Here is a 15456-nt window from a genome sequence, read left to right as displayed (position 1 = left end):
CACCTGCATCTGTGTGTGTATAGAGTGGTTCAGAGCACGAGACGACAAATCAGGGAGCCTTGGCTTAAACCCAGCCCTGTCCTAGTAGCTGTGTAATTGTGACTTTGGGTGTATTAATTTCTCTAAGCCTCAGTTTCCTCATCCATTAAAAAAAAAAAGAATAATATCAACCTCGTAAGTTTGTGGGAGTAAGGAGCTAATATATACATGATATTTGGGTGAGCCTAAAATATAATAACAGCTCAAAAATGATAGCTATTATTATCAAGAAGCAATTTCCCAGTCATTGGACATGTGGGCACATTCCTATATATAATTTATTGCATACCACCCGGTCTTAGTGCTCAATTGACATGCTTGAATCTTGGAACCAGTAAGGAACAAACCAGGATTCAAATCTATGGTTACCCTACTTCAAAACTGAGGAGCTTACATATTACTTCTGGACAAATGCTGACAGAACTGGCTGGAGAATCCCATTCTTGAGGGACTATACCGTAGACCATGTCAGTATGAGACTGATTATCCATCCAGATCACTGGATTAGTGGCCTTTTTCAACTTCATAACATCTGTACAACATTGAGGTCTGACCTGCTTCCATCCCATTCCCAGGCTAGTGGAGGCTTGCCAACTCAGGTGCCAGGGCAGATTTAGTGATCAAAACTTAAGTGTTAAGAAATGTATCACTCCAGCTTCATTTCTTGGTCAACAACTTGTCTCTGGATCCCTAGTATCATTAGTGAAGATGTGCCCTGATGCAAAGTCCAAGCAGATCCACCTACATATAACCAAGAGTACCTCCTCCTTTCTCCTAGGGCAGGACAGATGCTGGGAGTGTGTTTTTAAGGGACAGGTGGGACCTTCATGCCCATGTATGCAGAGCCCCACAGCCCTGGATGTTGCTGCAGAAATTTCCATAAAGCCCAGGACAACTGCAGAATGGAGTTCAAGTCCTATAGTGGTTTGCAGTCTCCTTTCACACACAAAACCAAAGCCTGGGCCTGAGTAGAAGTTGTAGTTACCTTTCTCTTTGCCAACTCTCTAATTCCATTCTTTGCCAACTCTCTACTTCAGGAAGTTTTTGCAGTCACTCACTGATTAGAAAGTCAAAGTCACAGTCCGCATGGAAAATACGATTCTAACCAGGGCATGTGGTGTGTTCTCCTTGGCCGAAAGCCTCTTACTTTACAACGCAGGACACTCACAGGCTATGAACCCTAACCAAACCAACTGGCTCCACTAATTCCGTGGTGTTCCTGCTCCTGCCCCCTCCCTCTCCCTCTGTTACCTATTTTAGAGCACTCTTCTGTATACTAACTTCTTTGGCTTGATTGTAAAGCCTCCTATCATTGGTCCCTAGTTGGAAAAATTCGGAATCCTGGACTTTATTCCATCTAGCTTCATCCTTTGAGAACTGAGATCCAAACATCTAAATCCCTCATTTACCCTGCCCACAAATGTTAACCTTCTACACTGAACCAGAAAGTAAAACTCAATTTCCCTTGATAAGTTTTGTATCTAAAGCTACAAAAGGAGACTTTTCAGAAGGCCATTACAAATGTCATGAGGGTCCTCGCCAGGCAAAAACCAAAGAAATAAAAAACGAAAGAGGAAGGCATGGAGGGCGGGAGGAAGAAATTCAGTTAGAATTCTTCATAACATCCAGGAGAGAACTAACATTCCTCCATACTGCCAGAGCACGTGACAGACCGCCTGAGGACAGGCAGTTAGCGACTGCGGTTCTATTTCAAGAGACATTTAACCTGTGGTGTATCTGCAGTGGTATAGTTAGGAGACAAATCATAAAGTCATTCTACGGAATCTTCTTGATAACTTTATCACCCCATGGGTGGGGGGAAAGAAAAAAGACCAGGAGTCGTCACTGCTTAGAAAGTTCAACAAAACGCATGGAAATATGTTAGCAAATATCTTTACCTTAAATTAGATGCCAGTTTTCTTACAGTTTCCTTGACAGATGTGCTTTGAGAAGACTCTTTCAGTAAAGCAGCAATGTGACAACAACCACTCACAGTGAAGCTGGTGTTGTGTCCAGGACTTGGACTTAAATCTTCCATCGGCGCGCTGTGCAAAAACAAGCCAAGGCTTATAATTTCAAAGCAGGAATCGTTAGGTACCAATGAATTCGGAAACATTAATAGACGACAAATGAACTGTTAATACACAACAAATGAGAGCAAGGCCATAAATGTCATGCTAAAAACTGTCATTTAGGGAGTTACAGAAAATCCATTCTCAACTAGAAAAATTACTATTTATTCCTGACAAATCTTGTTTCAAGGTTTTGGGGGGAGCCACAATTAAACAGAATTGGCGGTAATGTATTCTTAACAACGGTAGTCACATACCATTTGTCTCATTTGCTGAAAGAGGCTTTTAAACCAAAGTTCTATGTTAGCCTGGGGGAAGGTACATACAGAAATAAAACAAAAAGGGGCAAAGTCAGTTGAAAGAACTATTTAGTCAAGATCTGAAGGAAAAAGGGTGTTCCAGGTGAAGTGTAATGATCCTGGGTAGAAATGAAGCAGGGCCGCTGGGGTGGAGTGTGCGGGGAAGGTGGGGGGTGGGGAGGGGGCCGGTACCCTGGGCCAGGGGCCGGAACTGGAGTTTATTCTAAGCAGAGCAGGCACGACCACCGAAGGGTTTCTTGCATGGAAGCAAGGTTATCTGCTGTATGTTTTCAAAGGATAACTGGCTGCAGCACGGAGAGTAACACACAATGAGGATGCTCAGAATCGTGCAGTGTGTTAAGGAGACCCAAAGCTTTCAATATTGTGGGAACAAAAAACGTTCAGGAGGGCTGGGGGACTTGCAATTTGGGAGACAAAACTCTGTAGGCAGGTAGGGGTCAGATCACGTAGGGATTTGCTTGTCAAATAAGGAGGGGGTTTTTGTAATCCTTTCATGCTAAGTGTTAAGACCACAGCTCTGGAGAGTTTTATATGTTTATACTGTATGGGTCATTTAAAAATTGGACAAGAGTTAATATCAAATAGAATGTGTTTCTACTGTCAACAGCTTTTTGGCATTAATTCTCCTAACTTCAGTTGATATTTTATTTAAGGCTAAGAACATTATAACTAATGCTTGTCTCTTAAAGAATACTTATACAGGGGCGCCTGGGTGGCTCAGATGGTTAAGCGTCTGCCTTCGGTCAGGTCATGATCCCAGGGTCCTAGGATCGAGCCCCGCATCGGGTTCCTTGCTCAGCGGGAAGCCTGCTTCTCCCTCTCCTTCTACTGCTCCCCCTGCTTGTGCTCTCTCGCTCTCTCTGTCAAATAAATAAATAAAATCTTAAAAAAAAAAAAGAATATTTATACAGTATCTGAAGCCTATGAACTGTAACTTCCTTTATGCTGAAATTTTATTAAAGTAGTCCTCTAAAAATTTTTTTTATCATTTTTTGGGATGCTGAAAAATCATGCTGGCGCTGGGGGATAAAAGGTAAAATGCACTACACCTGAGCACAGAGTCCTCTCTGAACCTGTTTCTCTTCCTGCCAAATAATAATAGTGCCGACCTCCAAAGGAAAGGGAAACGAAAGTGAAAATGAACTTTTGGGACTTAATCAAGATAAAAAGCTTCTGCACAGCAAAGGAAACAGTCAACAAAACAAAGAGGCAACCCACAGAATGGGAGAGGATATTTGCAAATGACACTACAGATAAAGGGCTGATATCCAAGATCTATAAAGAACTTCTCAAACTCAACACCCAAAAAACAAATAATTAAATCAAAAAATGGGTAGAAGACATGAACAGACACCTCTCCAAAGAAGACCTACAAATGGCTAACAGACACATGAAAAAATGTTCATCATCATTAGCCATCAGGGAAATTCAAATCAAAACCACATTGAGATACCATCTTACACCAGTTAGAATGACAAAAACTGACAAGGCAAGAAACAACAATTGTTGGAGAGGTTGTGGAGAAAGGGGAACCCTCTTACACTGTTGGTGGGAATGCAAGTTGGTACAGCCACTTTGGAAAACAGTGTGGAGGTTCCTCAAAAAATTAAAAATAGAGCTACCCTATGACCAAGCAATTGCACTATTGGGTATTTACCCCAAAGATACAGAGGTAGTGAAAAGAAGGGCCACATGCACCCCAGTGTTCATAGCAGCAATGTCCTCAATAGCCAAACTGTGGAAAGAGCCGAGATGCTCTTCAACAGATGAATGGATAAAGAAGATGTGGTCCATATATACAATGGAATATTACTCAGCCATCAGAAAAGATGAATACCCAACTTTTACATCAACATGGATGGAACTGGAGGAGATTATGCTAAGTGAAATAAGTCAAAAAGAGAAAGACAATTATCATATAGTTTCACATATTTGTGGAACATAAGGAATAGCATGGAGGTCATTAGGAGAAGGAAGGGAAAAATGAAGGGGAGGGAATCAGAGGGGGAGACGAACCATGAAAGACTATGGACTCCAAGAAACAAATTGAGGGTTTTAGAGGGAAGGGGGGTAGGGACATGGGTTAGCCCGGTGATGGGTATTAAGGAGGGCATGTATTGCATGGAGCACTGGGTGTTACATGCAAACAATGAATCATGGAACACTACATCAAAAACTAATGATGTAATGTATGGTGACTAACCTAACACAATAAAAAAAAAGAAAGAAAAAAGCACTGGAAATGACCCTGGCTCCCTGACACTGTGCCTCACTTGATAGCCCTAAACCAGCTCTTTCCAGGCTTATTTTACTTCAGAAAAATAAATTTCTATTGTACTAAAGAATAATAATAATAATAATAATAATAATAATAATAATAATAATAATAGTGCCGACCTCACAGAGATGTGCTGAGGATTAAACAAGACATACAAAGAATTCAGCCCAACCCCTACACTTAGGAAGTGCTCAGTAAATAGCACCTAATTATTATTGTTATTATGATCATCTTTATCCTCACTACCACTATTAATGAGTTTGATAAGATTCTTCCACGAAGACAGTTTTTTTTTTTTTTTAAAGATTTTATTTATTTATTTGACAGAGAAAGACACAGTGAGAGAGGGAACACAAGCAGGGGGAGTGGGAGAGGGAGAAGCAGACTCCCTGCCGAGCAGGGAGCCCGATGCGGGACTCGATCCAGGGACTCCAGGATCATGACCTGAGCCGAAGGCAGTCGCTTAACCAACTGAGCCACCCAGGCGCCCACGAAGACAGTTTTAATTGGACCACAGTTCTAACATTTCATGTTGTATATACAATTCAAAGATGATTTAAAAAAAAAGACACACACAACCTCATACAAACCTGAAAGCAACATATAATACACACACACGCACACACACACACACACGATGTGTTTTAGTTTTTGGATGAATTTTAAACTTTAACTCAAACTTTAATAAATAACTCTAGGTTAAAGCACTGTCCATAAAGTGGCACAGCAACCACATGAGGGGGAAACTGCCTCATTTAGTCAATCAACAAATATACTAACTCTGAATCAGCTGCTATTCTGGACACTAATGACACAGAGGTGGGCAACACAGCCTTGTTCTTGTGGAGGGAATTAGCTCCTAGTGAAAAAGATAGAAAATAAGCAAGCTAGAATGTAACACATTAAAAGAAACAGATTAGTCAATAAGATACTTTAAAATAGTAGTAAGTACTCTGAAAAAAAACATGCAGGATGCTAAGATCTGATAGTGTGCCTTATCAGGAATGGGACAGGCTATTTTAGATGGATTACTATGGGAAGACCTCTCAGACACCTAGAGTTATGATGAAGAAAAGATACGGCCCCCGTCCTTATGGGAAGACAGACTTTCAGACGGACAATTCCACTTGACAATGATCAGAATACAGCTGATATTTAACAGATAATTTTTTAAAGATTTTATTTATTTGAGAGAGAGTGAAAGTGGGAGAGATCACAGATCTCCAGAGAGGGAGAAGCAGACCCCCTGCTGAGTGGAGAGCCTGATGTGGGGTTCGATCCCAGGACCCTGGGATCATGACCTGAGCTGAAGGCAGTCGCTTAAATGACTGAGCCACCCAAGCGCCCCTAACAGATAACTACTGAAGTTGAAGGAGTTATGACCACTCTAATCACTGCATCAGTGGCTCTCTGAAACCTTGAGTTTGCCTGTGAGAGTTGAGGGTCCCAGAGGAGAGAACACTTGAACTCGAACTTGAAGGAAAGAGTAGTAGACTGGTGTACAGCTTGCAGAGGGCAAAGGAAGCAGTGTGGACAGAGATGCAAGTGTGATAAAACAGGACCCAAAGCAACTCAGAAATTCTGGGAAACAAAGTGGGAGCTCCAGGAAGGGCCAGGAGTGAAGGGGACTTGCGCCGTGCTAAGGAATTTGTAACTTATCCTGCAAGCGATGGGGCCATGAGAGGCTTCTGAGTAGAACAGTGAAGTGAGGGGATTTGAGTATCAGAGGGACTCCTCTGTCAGCAAGTGCAGAAAATCAAACTCCTGTTTTTTCTGACACTCAATTCAATGTGCTCTTATGCAGAAAGAGCCCAAGATTTGGATTCATAGACACTGGGTCTAAATGCCTGGAAAGCACCTTTGACAAATTTGTCTAAGTGAGGGTAAGGGTTTGCTTCCTTGAAAACATTCTTTGTTTTATTGGGCATCCAAAATATTCAGCTGATTTTATGTTAAAAGTGACAAAAGTCTCATGTCAAGAAAATTCTAGCATGCAATAATTATCATATTACATATATGTATAACAGTAAGATAATGAGCCACACAAAAAAACAGGTTCCTGATTGCATATTCACACCTTATACCTATATGACATTTTCAGTTCTTTGACTACATTACAGTAATTTGAATTAGTTGCTCACTGTGAGTAGGAAGTTAAGCCTGTTCCATTTCATTATCTCCAAATCCTCACAAAAGAAAATAAAAAGGTTTGGGAAAAAGGTAAGAAACCTAGCCGTATTTATTCTTTCTTGTCTCCTTTGTAAATTTGGTTCCATTCTTAATTGCCTTTGCTTGTTGCTATTATTTTCTTTCTTCTTGTATTTAAACATTGATAATTACTTTGCAACAGTCTAATTGCACTCACTTAGAATTTATGTAATTGCAGTACACTCACCTTTCCCGGTTAGGTAATGAAGAGCTTCTCTTTATTTCTGGAGTATCACTGCACGGCTCCTGTTTTTCTTCAAAAGACAGACAAAATGAAGACAATCACATTTTGATGATCACACAGTAACGTGAACTGAAAGAAGTGTCGGCAGTTTATTAACTACTTATAGATAATTTGGCTTTGTATTCCAAACATCCTCTTGTAAAAAACGCACCAATATGTTCTTTATGCAACTTATAATAACCTTTTAATAAAGTGTAGATGGTGTATCTAATAATCCAAGAACCTTTGTAACTTGTTTTTTTGTAAGTTCTTTTTCATGATGCTTATTATCTGTGACTGGTGTGCATGGGGTGACTGCTTGGGGCCGTCAGATTCCCTTCTCTCACCAGACTCTGCCCAGACAACCTCCTGTCTTCCCCCTAGAATCCCATTCTATTCCATTTTAGGTTCCAGTTCAAAAGCATCCTAACAGATCCCAACCCCAAACATGTCTCTAGTAGAGAGTCGAACTTTAAAGCAGGAAGAGACCTGGTGTCATCTAGTCAACCTTCTCACTGAGGGAACCTCATTATTGTATGTTCAGAGAGGTTGGTGATCCGTTACAGTTCACAGAAGAGTAGAAATGCTCTGACTCCTTGGATTGGTTTTAAGAGTGTCTTGGAGGCAGTAGACGCAATAAGTCAACGTGTCATTCTTCCACCTGTCTCTAGAATTCATTGTGGTAACTGTCCACATATCTTATTCCACCAAGTAAACCCTTGCCAACAAGTTGAGGGCCATCAAAGGCCAAGTGGAATAGCACAGCGACAAAGGAAGTTTTAGATGGTGGGTGAATGGCTGAGGATCTGACTCCTTTAGGTACATATAAAAGAGAAAACACAGAGGTTTTCTAAGCATACTGCAGGTGCTACTAGTTTTACTCACTGGCTTGCATACAAAGTGAAATTTTTTTAGCCCAACGGCCAACTAATCTATAATTACAGTCATTTAAAATCATTTCACAATTTGTTCTTTCCAAACCCAGGATGAATATTTGAAATTAAATATTAATTTTAGGATCAAAATTGTATTAACAATTTTTCCATTACGATTTGGAAATCCAACAGGCACGTACTTGAAATCATGTTAATACTTTAAAACTTCTATAAAAGACTGGCTTTAAGATTAAGAAAGCCTTACAAAAGAAATACTGACTGTGAAATTGCAAATTATCCTAATTAAGATGAGAAATAAAAAGCTGTGATTTCTTAGGGACCTCACTAATGGGTTCAAATATAAAGATGTGCATGGATGGCTGATTAGGTTACCTGAGTAACAAAGTATGAAGGGAGAGCTTATGACCAAAAGTGAGCACAGAGTGATGCCATGGACCAATACAAGGACTGGGAATGATGAAGCCAAAAGGAGCTGAGGCTTGTCAAAGAGGCTAAGAAAAACTTTAGAACTTATTTCAGAATAAGAGGAGGACCATGAAAATGATGGGCTTGCTGCTCAGGCCCAATGGTAGAATATTAAAATAAAAGAGAGAATGGTATGATAATAATAATATAACACATAATAAAGGGGTTGGTCATAATAATGAATGGACGCTAAGAAAACAAAATTTTGAGTCCAGTTTGCTTCCAGCTTCTCTATCCAAAGAAATTGGTTTTGGATTGAATATTATAAGATGGCAACTCTAAGTTTAAAAAAAGCTCGTCTCTCACTTGAGACAAAAGATGTCCCATGGGGATAAAGGAACTAATGGATATGTTGGTGAACTGGTCTATGGGGAATCAGGAAAAGCAGGAAAAGGACTACATAATTGAAGATAGAGAACCGTCATCATAATTTTCAAAATACAGTCTGAATAAAAGAGCTCATATCAATCTACTGCAAATTTTCGAAACAGAATTCAACACAGAGAGTGGTCCAAGTCTACTGCTGGAGATGTCAGGCCGTGTGTGGCGGAGCTGGGGGGACTCTCCTTGGGAAGGGAGTGTCTCTTGGCTCTTCCAAAACACACGGGATTGGCAGCTCACTCTCCACCCAGCCCTCCTCCCACTTCTGGAACAACACATTTTAACTTTTAAAAATCCAAATTGCTACCAAACTTCTGATCTATATCCCACATCAGATGTGCCGTGTAAGTCATATTGAAAACAACTCAAACATCACAGCTAATATAGGTAAACTGAATTTTTTTTACCTTTTTTCATAAGAGAAACTTCCTTTTTTTCTTGTTTCAATGAGACCTCAGTGTCACTTTTATCTAAAACCTGAAAAATAAGCTGTTTACTTAAAGCTGCACAAAAATATAAGCTACATTATAGGGTGCGAAATGACCTGAGAATCAGTGGCCATATCAGAGAGAGAGGAGAGAAGTAGAGTTTATGCACGTTATGAAGGGAGACAAAGTAATTGTGAGCATTGTAGAAAAGAATATTGATGTGCATCTCAAGGAAGTTTATGTCATAATTGTCATATTTACTTTTACCATTTATCAGGATTTTTGTACTTCTATCAATATTTGTACAGGTATTTTTAAAAATCCATATCTTATGTGAATGTAACAATGACTCCAACAAATGAGCCAGGTATTTGATTCACCAGGAGCAACCACGGAACCTGTGCTGTTTTGAGGAGGGTTATCACACCGGTGGTCGATACAGAGGAGACATGGAGCATGAGCTCAACATCAGCGCAATGAAAACCTTGGGGAGGTTGGGGCCTGGGGCCTGAGGCCCCACAGCATGATGGGGAAGAAAAGGATAGGGATGGGGAGTGTACCTGGGCCAACCAGGGGACAAGACTGGGACACCTTATCTTTTGATAAAATCACAGGAGATCTGCCTAAAAGGGGTTACAGAGCCTTAATGTGTTGAATGCAGGAGCCAAGAGGGCTGGTGGCCCCTGAGAGTGAGTGAGTGTGTGTGTGTGTGTGTGTATGATGTCTGGGTGGGTGGGTGGAAGTGGGGGTTGGAAGAGCTGGGGGGCGGGGGGAATGTGCCATCCAGAAGCCATGTCTACCACAGCTTTGGGAAGCCCGAAGACCCATCTTGCAAGGCTCACACAAAACCAACTTACATTTTGGAAATGTATTTCTTTAGATCAGAGAGAGAGAAAGAGAGTTAGTTCACACCCTTCAGGAAAATGGACCTAGAATGTTCCCTTTGTGTATTTTGTAAATCTGTGAGAAGGTGGAGGAACAGGTAGTAAAAAACAGAAATGGAGAAGGCAGGGGTAAGGCAAGAGCTCCCTGACCCGAAGACCCTTCAACATGCGCTGAGATACAACTGTGTTCCCCACTCCTATGACCTGGGGGAAGGCGCGGAGCTGTGGGTTCTCTGGAGCTTGCCCACTGTGTCTGTACCCTTCGCCTTTCAAGCCCGCTGTGCCCTGCTAAACAAACGTGGGAGGGAGAGGCGATTACCTCTCTTTTTCTCCCCTGCCAGGAAACACAGGCATATATTTTACACGGCATTCTAGAAACTGTGCTCCGTCAGGAAGCAGGTTAAATGGGCACACATGTAGCCTAGCAACAAAAGACCTGACAGCTGTCAATCACTGCTGCTCCTGTTTCACTCAAAGCCATAACAAGGAAAGTCTTGTTAGGTAGGCGGAAATAAAACTGATTCTGGGGCGCCTGGGTGGCTCAGTCGGTTAAGCATCTGCCTTCGGCTCAGCTCATGGTCCCAGGGTCCTGGGGTCGAGCCCTGCATCAGGCTCCTTGCTCAGCAGGAAGCCTGCTTCTCCCTCTGCCCCTCACCCCACTCTTGTGCACACACATACTCTCTCTCAAATAAATAAATAAAAATCTCAAAAAAAACCCTGATGCTAAGCTGCTTTGTTCATTTCAGAATAGTTTTGTACTTATACTGTAAATAAATTCCTGCCCCAGAAGTAAATAAAACGCATGTATTTTTTAAAGTTCATTTTGCAAAATGACCTTAACAATGTACATCTTATTTCTCTCTGATATATCATAAAACTTAGTTTTCTTCTAATATGCTGATACATACAGGAAATCCACATGCCTTAAGTGCCTCTAACTTCAAACTAAATATTTCTTGACCAGTTTATAAGCAGCATAGACTCTTTCCCACAGCAGTTAACAGCAACCACAATATAAGCTGACAAGAGGAGCTATTTAATGCCTTTAGTTACAACCACTTTGTTGTAATCCATGATGATCCAGCTCAGAATGTGTTCCTTTTCTTTGGTAACTCTTCCTTGTGATAAAAATCAGACAAGATGGAATGTTTTTGGGGCGCCTGGGTGGCTCAGTGGGTTAAGTGACTGCCTTCGGCTCAGGTCATGATCCTGGAGTCCCTGGATCGAGTCCCACATCAGGCTCCCTGCTCAGCGGGGAGTCTGCTTCTCCCTCTGACCCTCCCCCCCTCATGCTCTCTATCTCATTTTCTCTCTCAAATAAATAAATGAAATCTTTAAATAAAAGAAACTTATTTTTAGGGCGCCTGGGTGGCTCAGTCGGTTAAGCAACTGCCTTCGGCTCAGGTCATGATCCTGGAGTCCCGGGATCGAGTCCCGCATCGGGCTCCCTGCTCGGCAGGGAGTCTCCTTCTCCCTCTCTCGCTCCCCCCTCTTGTGCTCTCTCTCTCTCAAAATAAAAATAAATAAAATCTAAAAAAAAAAAAAATCAGACAAGATGGAAGCATCCAAGATTAACCAAAATGACAGCACTCTCAGTAGGAACTCTTGGTGGTGGTGTTATTAGCACAGCCTCATGAAATTAACTGTTTTTGCATTTTTTTGTTTACTTCTCTGCTTTGAGCCATGCCTTATAGAGGTTGTTTCCATGAGAGTCAGCTGTGTTCTCTCACTCCAGAAATGGTACTTACACAAAGCTTTCCCATCTAAATTGCAGGAGAGATTATCTTCTTTTCCTTTCCTGTATCTTCTTTATTCTTTGGCATACAAGTGTTTAAAAGATTTTGGATAAATAATGCACAGTATTCCCTTTTAAATAACACTGTAAATATCTGAGTTCACAGGATGCTCTTTTCTACCACAATGTACTTGTGGCTTTGAAGGTCTGAATTTTTTCAAGCTGAGACAACAAGACATACAGCTGTCTTTTCGATGACACTATTTGTATATTTTGATACTGCTTACAACGCTCTTTCATATACATTACTTCATTTCATTACAGAAGTGTTCTTGTCTCTTAGGCTTAACTGTGTTTCATACTCTGCAGTTTGGGGATATCTCTTCCCTAAGATTTTACCTCAGTCATGAAATAGATAACACCTCCCACACAGTAAATGAGATTACAGTCAAGTTTTAACATGCGGTTTTAGATACCTTAATTAAAATTATGTTAACAATGAGCAGAGCGGGATTTGTCAGTTCTCCAAGGGATGCAATGGATCAGCATAATACCACAAGCTCAATTTTGTGAAGTATCTATTTAAGAGGATAAATAAATCATAAATAAGAGAGAGGGGAAAAAAAAAACATACCACAGTCAGCTGCGTAGCACTTCTCTAATTCAGCTGTTGTTAAGGATGCGTTAAAAACTGGTTGGTATCACTTTACCTGCTTTCTTTCCTTCTATTTCTTTGCCCCTCTATCTCCACCTTTATTATTATCAAGGACCCAAAAAGGCTACCAGACCAGTAACGCCTTCCTGCCAAACTCAAAGGGCCTTTCTGTTTTCACTCTTCCACAGTGAACGTTATGTTCCAGGCTCCCCTCTCATCCATAAATTTATTCCCTAAAATTGAGTTCCCAGTATGGGTCAGACGCTGTTCTGATAAAGAATACAAAGTCCCACCTTTATGGAGCTTATTTTCTAGTGAGGGAAAAATAGATGTTAAGTAAATAAAAAGATGGATATGTGATGTGATGTCAGGTGATGTTAAGTTCTGCGAAGAGAAGTAACACAGGTAAGAGACCGAGAACAGCCTAAGTCCCCGCACCCTCCATGCCTCCTCCTCTCTACCCACTTCACAACCATGCCAGGTGCCCTCCTCTCTCAAGGTTAGGTTTGTTTGCTGTTGGTTTGCTTGTTCCTCCAACTTTTTTCTAGTTTTTCTTTACACACCCTTCAGCTGGGCCTTTCATGCCAACTCTATACAGAACTGTACTCACTCAGCCTCACCATGCTTCCTCCCCCTTTCGTCTGCTTTCCTTTCCTCCTGAGCCCTTGCCACCATCTATCCTGCAACACAGTTTACTTATTAGTCTTGTCTGGGGTCTGGCTCCCTGACTGGAATGGAAGCACCACGAGGACAGGGAGCATCTTCTTGTGGTATCTCCAGTGTCGACGACAGTAACGGACACTCAGTTTACTCACAGACTCACAAAGTCCTGACCAGACATACGTGTTGCTGGGGGCTGCGGGGAGGAGAATCCAGGCATTACACACATCCAAGGAAAAGTCAGGGAAGCAAAAATAAGCTCGGGCTGTTGGAGGCCAAGGAAGTCCAGGGTGGCCACAGTGAAGAGGAAGAAGGGACGAGGATAAGAACTCAAAAGAGGTCAAGGCCAGGTCACCTAGGGCCTTGGAGGGCACAGCAAGGACGCTGAATTCTGGTCGAAGTGTGAGCAGAAGCCATCAGAGGGTTCTGAGTAGGAGAATGGCATGACCTATCTTTTAGATGAAACAGATTTTTCGACCGTGGATGCCAACAGAAGCAGTGAGATCATTTACAGGACTATTGCGGTAGCCCTGACGAGAGATGTTGGTGAATTCGCCAGGGCGGCAGCTGTGGAAACACAGGGTATACGTTCAAAGGTTGATTGGGCAGGACTGGCTGACAGGCTGAGTGCCAGGTGTGAAAGAAGGAGAGGAACTCAGGACGCCTCCTAGGCTGGGGCCTGAGTAGCTGTGAATGGTGGTGCCATTTACTGAGATGAGGAAGCATGAAGAAGTCTCTCGCTGCTCCTTCTTCCCTTGAATTCTATAACCTTCTGTGTCCCAAATCTCCCAGGATCTTTATTTTTCTGCCCACACTTAATCCCTCAACAAACCTATTAAAATTTCAGGGGTCCAACCATTCCCCGTATGCAAACAATGGCCTGATCAACATCACCAGCCCTAACTTTCCACCTTTGCTCCAGTTTGCTTCCAACGGACATCGCGACACTTGCAGGGTTTGCTGGAACTTCAGATCTTCAGCCCCATGGGTACCCACTCCGATCCCTTCACTCAGACATTGATCCCCCGACAGAGGCTGCTGCATCTACAGGGGGTGACCTAAAAGAATTTCTACTTCCTTCCCATCTGGGGTTAACGGGGACAAATCTGAACTTTACACATGGGTTTGGAAATGCCTGAGACAGAAAGAGTCCAGAATCAGAGAGGGCAGGGTATGTGTTTTGAACATGGAAGATGAAACTTTATTGGATAGGTCAGACTTAGGGTGGATAAGGGGAGACATGAGCTAAAGGAAAGTTAGCTTAATGTGGGCAAGGACTATGGACTGATTTTTTAAAATGAATTCAAGATTCTTGCCTGGAGAAGGCTCATCTACGGAATTTAGGAAACCAAAATGCTGAATGTTATTCAATGCGGTATCTATTTGTACCTTGAAATTCTTGCCCCTGAGTAAAGTCTGTGTACTCCAGCCAACCTGTGTGGAATGCTCTGGGTGAACAGACATGGAGGACAGTGCAGGCAGATGGAAGATAAAGGGAGAAGTCATAAGGAGACGAGGTTAAAAAAGTGGGAGGTCAAGCTCAACAGCTCGGGTTCAAGGTGACCACTTCCTGGCAGTGTGACCCTGAGCAAGTTTATCTTCCTCACCTGTAAGATGGGGATGAAAAGAGAATTTAACCCCTCAGGTTAAATTCAGAAAAATCAGATGAGATGATACACGTGAAGCACAGTACCTGAATTTCATCATGGCCACAAAGAAAGAGGAAAGGCTCACCCCACTAACACACACATACACAGGAACACACACAGAAGAATTTCAGAATAAAGTTTTACAGGGTCAGAGATAATAAATCTGGATCACATCAGTTCCCCTTAAGGGGTAGAGGGGACAATACCTGTGCTAACGAGATCATGAAAAATAACGAAAGAAGTTTGCTGCAGTGCAAACGGATAGCCCCACACGTAATGTCTCCAAGGGTCCAACGGGGAGGTTACCTAGGGCATTTTGAAGAGGTTTAATATGTTCTTTAAAAACTCCTCATTATTTTCACGACAGTTTTTTAATCTCTAGAAAATGCCTAGAGTTTTAACTGAGTCCCAGTTGGGGACTTCCACGGTGCCAAATGACATGCAAGGTCTGACCAAGAACACTCTCACTGCATGGACTTTGAAAATGAATGGACCGTGCTGGCTAGAAGGCCAGGCAGAAATTAATATCAAGAAGGAAAAAAAAATGCCAGAGGCAACACCAG

At 42.0% G+C, this 15456-nt stretch overlaps 1 protein-coding gene across 1 annotated transcript in view; it reads right to left on the bottom strand.

Moving 5' to 3' along the window:
* MORC1 (MORC family CW-type zinc finger 1) overlaps positions 1 to 15456 on the bottom strand; it is a 170427-nt gene that overhangs the window by 22083 nt on the left and 132888 nt on the right. Inside the window, exons 22-24 of the mRNA XM_034990914.1 lie at positions 9290 to 9359; positions 7105 to 7171; positions 1938 to 2105 (exon numbers count right to left, since the gene is read on the bottom strand). Of these exons, the coding sequence (XP_034846805.1) occupies positions 1938 to 2105; positions 7105 to 7171; positions 9290 to 9359 (305 nt within the window). The remainder of the gene's footprint in view (positions 1 to 1937; positions 2106 to 7104; positions 7172 to 9289; positions 9360 to 15456) is intronic.

The sequence above is a fragment of the Mirounga leonina genome, unplaced genomic scaffold (genome assembly GCF_011800145.1).
Source record: "Mirounga leonina isolate KUSES-001 unplaced genomic scaffold, KU_Mleo_1.0 Mir_115, whole genome shotgun sequence".
Lineage (NCBI taxonomy): Eukaryota > Metazoa > Chordata > Mammalia > Carnivora > Phocidae > Mirounga > Mirounga leonina.
The sequence above is the reverse complement of the archived record's forward strand: the minus strand, read 5'-3'. Positions and strand labels throughout refer to the sequence as shown.